The sequence below is a fragment of the Protobothrops mucrosquamatus genome, unplaced genomic scaffold (genome assembly GCF_001527695.2).
Source record: "Protobothrops mucrosquamatus isolate PMUCROS unplaced genomic scaffold, P.Mucros_1.0 scaffold16902, whole genome shotgun sequence".
NCBI lineage: Eukaryota > Metazoa > Chordata > Lepidosauria > Squamata > Viperidae > Protobothrops > Protobothrops mucrosquamatus.
In genome coordinates this window covers 1-3661 of record NW_015402665.1, presented here as the reverse complement: position 1 = coordinate 3661, position 3661 = coordinate 1, and the positions used below count along the sequence as shown (strand labels likewise).

General features: G+C 46.7%; 1 protein-coding gene across 1 annotated transcript; it reads left to right on the top strand.

Moving 5' to 3' along the window:
• Positions 1-2173: 2173 nt before the first annotated feature.
• On the top strand, positions 2174-3596 carry LOC107301797 (zinc finger protein 501-like; the record flags this gene model as incomplete). Its single annotated transcript, XM_029287152.1, has 2 exons — positions 2174-2953; positions 3053-3596. Coding segments are annotated over exons 1-2 (1324 nt in total), but the record flags the coding sequence as incomplete, so codon positions are not given.
• Between the last annotated feature and the right edge of the window lie 65 nt (positions 3597-3661).

The window sequence follows — 3661 nt, the reverse complement described above, 5'->3', positions numbered from 1 at the left end:
CTGTGATGAGGCAGCCCCTTGTTGGTGGATGTTTTACAAAGCATACAAAGTTTTAAGGAAGTTTTGAGGCTGGTCTTGTAAAGCAGGTAATAGAACAAGCTGATGGCTAGAGAAGGCTGCCTTGCATAATTTTAAATATTTTTCAAAATGCCTATCGGAGGCAGCTGCAGAGACCTGAAATCTTTGTGGCCTTGCATCCCCCAAAAAGCATAAGAAAGAGCAGCCCTTTTCACACATGCTCTGCCCCACCTGATCTCTCTCATCTTCCACTGAGTTTTTCCTACTCACAACCACGCATTGGTCCCTGTTGGACTTCACCTTGCTGGTTTCTTCCATTTTGGTTCATTAAGATCTTCTTGAATGATGATTCTGTCTCCATTATTTTGTACTGTGAAGAAATAATCCTATTTTCTCCTCCCTCTTCCAGGTCATTTATAACTTATGTTCAGCATTGCTGTCGGCATTTGAGCCTTTTTCATTTCTCTTTGCAGAAGACCAGTGAAGATGTGGCCATGAGCTCCGCAGAGGAGAAGGGGTGTCCTTGGATTGGGACCCGCCAACTCCATTCTAGAGAATTTGGAAATCGAGGCCTAGTTGGAGAAGCAGCTTCCTGCACAAAGGGCCAATCGGTCAGACTCGATCAGACCGGTCAGCAGTGAGGATCATATCTGGCCTTGATTCAGAGCGGTAACGAGTGACCCAGAGACCTCTTAGCTGCAACTTTAAAAGTGAGTAAACATATAATAATAATAATAAAGTTGGAAAGGACCTTGGAGGTCATCTAGTCCAACCCCCTGCTCTTTCATTTTCTATCTTTCATTTCACTTTGGGGAAGCTCTCTGTAGCTTTATTTTCTCTGATCAGCCAAGGTCCTTTTACAAGTGTCTGGGCTGTTGCACCTGACTCCCTCTTCTTTGGGGCAGCCCCTGAGATACTGGAACACTGCTATCATGTCCCCCCTCGTCCTTCTCTTCATTAGACTAGACATACCCAATTCCAGCGGCCTTTCCTTATATGCTTTAGCCTCCAGTCCCCTAATTATCTTTGTTGCTCTTCTCTGTACTCTTTCTAGAGTCTAAGCACAATCAGGGCCAACCAAAACACTGGGTGTGTTTTGTGTGGCTGTGTGTGTGTGTGTTTGTGTATTGGAAAGAGGACTTCAGTCAGGGCACCCGAAAAGAGACTCAGCCCCAGAAGATCAGATAGGAAAGAAGGAAGGGGAGACGGCTCAGATTTGGCATTTCATTCTTCTGCGGGTGCAACAGCCCAGCCACTCGTAAAAGGATCTTTGCTGATCAGAGAAAATAAAGCTACAGAGAGCTTTCCCAAAGTGAAATGAAAGATATGTTTACTCACCCTTAACGTTGCAGCTTGGAGAATGGCGCAAGGCTGCAAAGGCCGTTGATCTGGGGCTGGAGGTCGCATTTCTCGCTGGCAGTGGTGGAGCTGGGCTGGGGTCAGTGCAGCTGGCTGAAACGGCTGAAGTCCCCCCCCCCGTGTCCAGATAAGGGCCACCTCTAGCCCCAGTACGGCGGTCAGTCAGGGCTTCTTTGCGTGGCCAGGCTGAGGTGGCTCAGGCTTCCAGGGGGGGCTACAGCTTTGCCTCCCCCTTCAGCAGACCTGAACTCATAGGTGGCCTGGGCCAGTTCCCCAGGACCTCCCCCCACCCCGGAGAACCCCCAGAGCCTTTGCTAGGGCTGCCCTCCACTTAGCAACCCTCAGGATCACTTAATGGGCACAATCAGGAGTGTGCATTAAGGTCCTTGAACCAAGTGGTCTCTCCCCTCACTTAGTAGCTGCTTCATTGAATGACCAAGATTCCAGTGGTCATAGGTTGAGGACTGCCTCTACTTTCAGACCTTCTTCCCCTTGTCTTAGGACAAGAAAGAAGCAGGGAAGATCAGAGTCGATGAACAGCAGAAGAGTTTTCCTTCCTAGAGATGTCAGGGCTCCATCGTGGGTGTACTGAGTGCCCATGTCCTGCTCAGGGTGGGACTGGAAGACCTTCATGGTCCCTTTCAAGTCTAAGATTTTGTGACTCTCTACCACTCTCAAAAGGAAATATTATTCTCATCTTCTTTTTCGTTCCACCAGCAGAAAAATAAATGTGACCTGCAAGCCAACTATCAACAGATAGTAGAAAATCAGCACAGGGCAGCAGCTACCAGAAAGGATGGAGCCTGGGAAACTCTCGGATCCCCCGTCAGACACAGGCAGCACCCCGGAAAACCATGAAGGAAGCCATGAATGCTCAGAGTGTGGGAAATCCTTTCCTCGGCGGTCCCTCCTTTTGACCCACAGGAAAGTCCATGTGGGAAGTGGATCCAGTCAAGGTTTGGAAGGTGAGAAATCCTTCTCTGGAAAAAAACCCAAAGATCTCAGATGCCCCCCCAGACTAAAACCTTTTAAATGTGAGGAATGTGACTTATGCTTTGGTCAAAAGCCACAGCTTTTTAGACATCAGAAAATCCACACTGGAGAGAAACCTTATCAGTGTCTGGAATGTGGGAATTTTTTCCGTGAAAAAGCCACCCTCAGAGACCACGAGAGAATTCACACAGGGGAGAAACCTTATAAGTGTTGGGAATGTGGGAGGAGCTTTTCTTGGAAGTCATATCTTTGGATCCATGGGAAGATTCATGCAGGAATAAAATCTAACAAATGTTTTGAGTGTGGAAAATGTTTCACCCTGAGTAAATATCTTCACAAGCATGAGAAAACACACAGAGGGCAGAAAAGCGAAAAGTGCCTCGAATGTGGGAAATGTTTTTACTGGAAATCATGCCTGGTGAAACATCAGAGAATTCACACCAGAGAAAAACCCTATGAATGCCCAGAATGTGAGAGACGATTTGTTAATTCTTATGGGCTTCGGACACACCAGAAGAGGCACAAAGGGGAGAAACCCTATCAATGTAGGGAGTGTGGGAAAAGTTTTGTTACACAACGTGAGGTTCAGATTCATGAAAGAATCCACACAGGGGAGAAGCCGTACCAATGTGGGGAGTGTGGGAAATGCTTTTCCCAAAAACACCACCTTGGAATCCATCAGAGGGTCCACACAGGAGAGAAGCCGTACAGATGCCTAGAATGTGGAAAATCTTTTGCTCAAAGTGGGGATCTTTGGACACATCATAAAACACACACAGGGGAGAAGCCACATCAATGCAACGAATGTGGAAAATTTTATCGTACCACATCAACCCTTTGGAATCATGTGAAAATTCACACAGGGGAAAAAAACTACAAGTGTTTAGATTGTGGGAGAACATTTGCTCAATCATGTCACCTCAGAAGCCACAGCCGAATCCATACAGGAGAGAAGCCCCATAAATGCTCGGAGTGCGATAAATGTTTTTCTCGGAAAGATACTCTTGTGATGCATCAGCGCATCCACACTGGAGAGAAACCATACAAATGTCTGGAGTGTGGAAAATGCTTTTCTCAAAAAAACCACCTTGGAACCCATCAGAGGGTCCACACAGGAGAGAAGCCGTACAGATGCATAGAATGTGGACGATTCTATCGTACCTCAACCGCCTTTAAAAGTCATATGAAAATTCACACAGGGGAAAAAAACTACAAATGTTTAGATTGTGGGAGAACATTTGCTCAATCATGTCACCTCAGAAGCCACAGCCGAATCCATACAGGAGAGAAG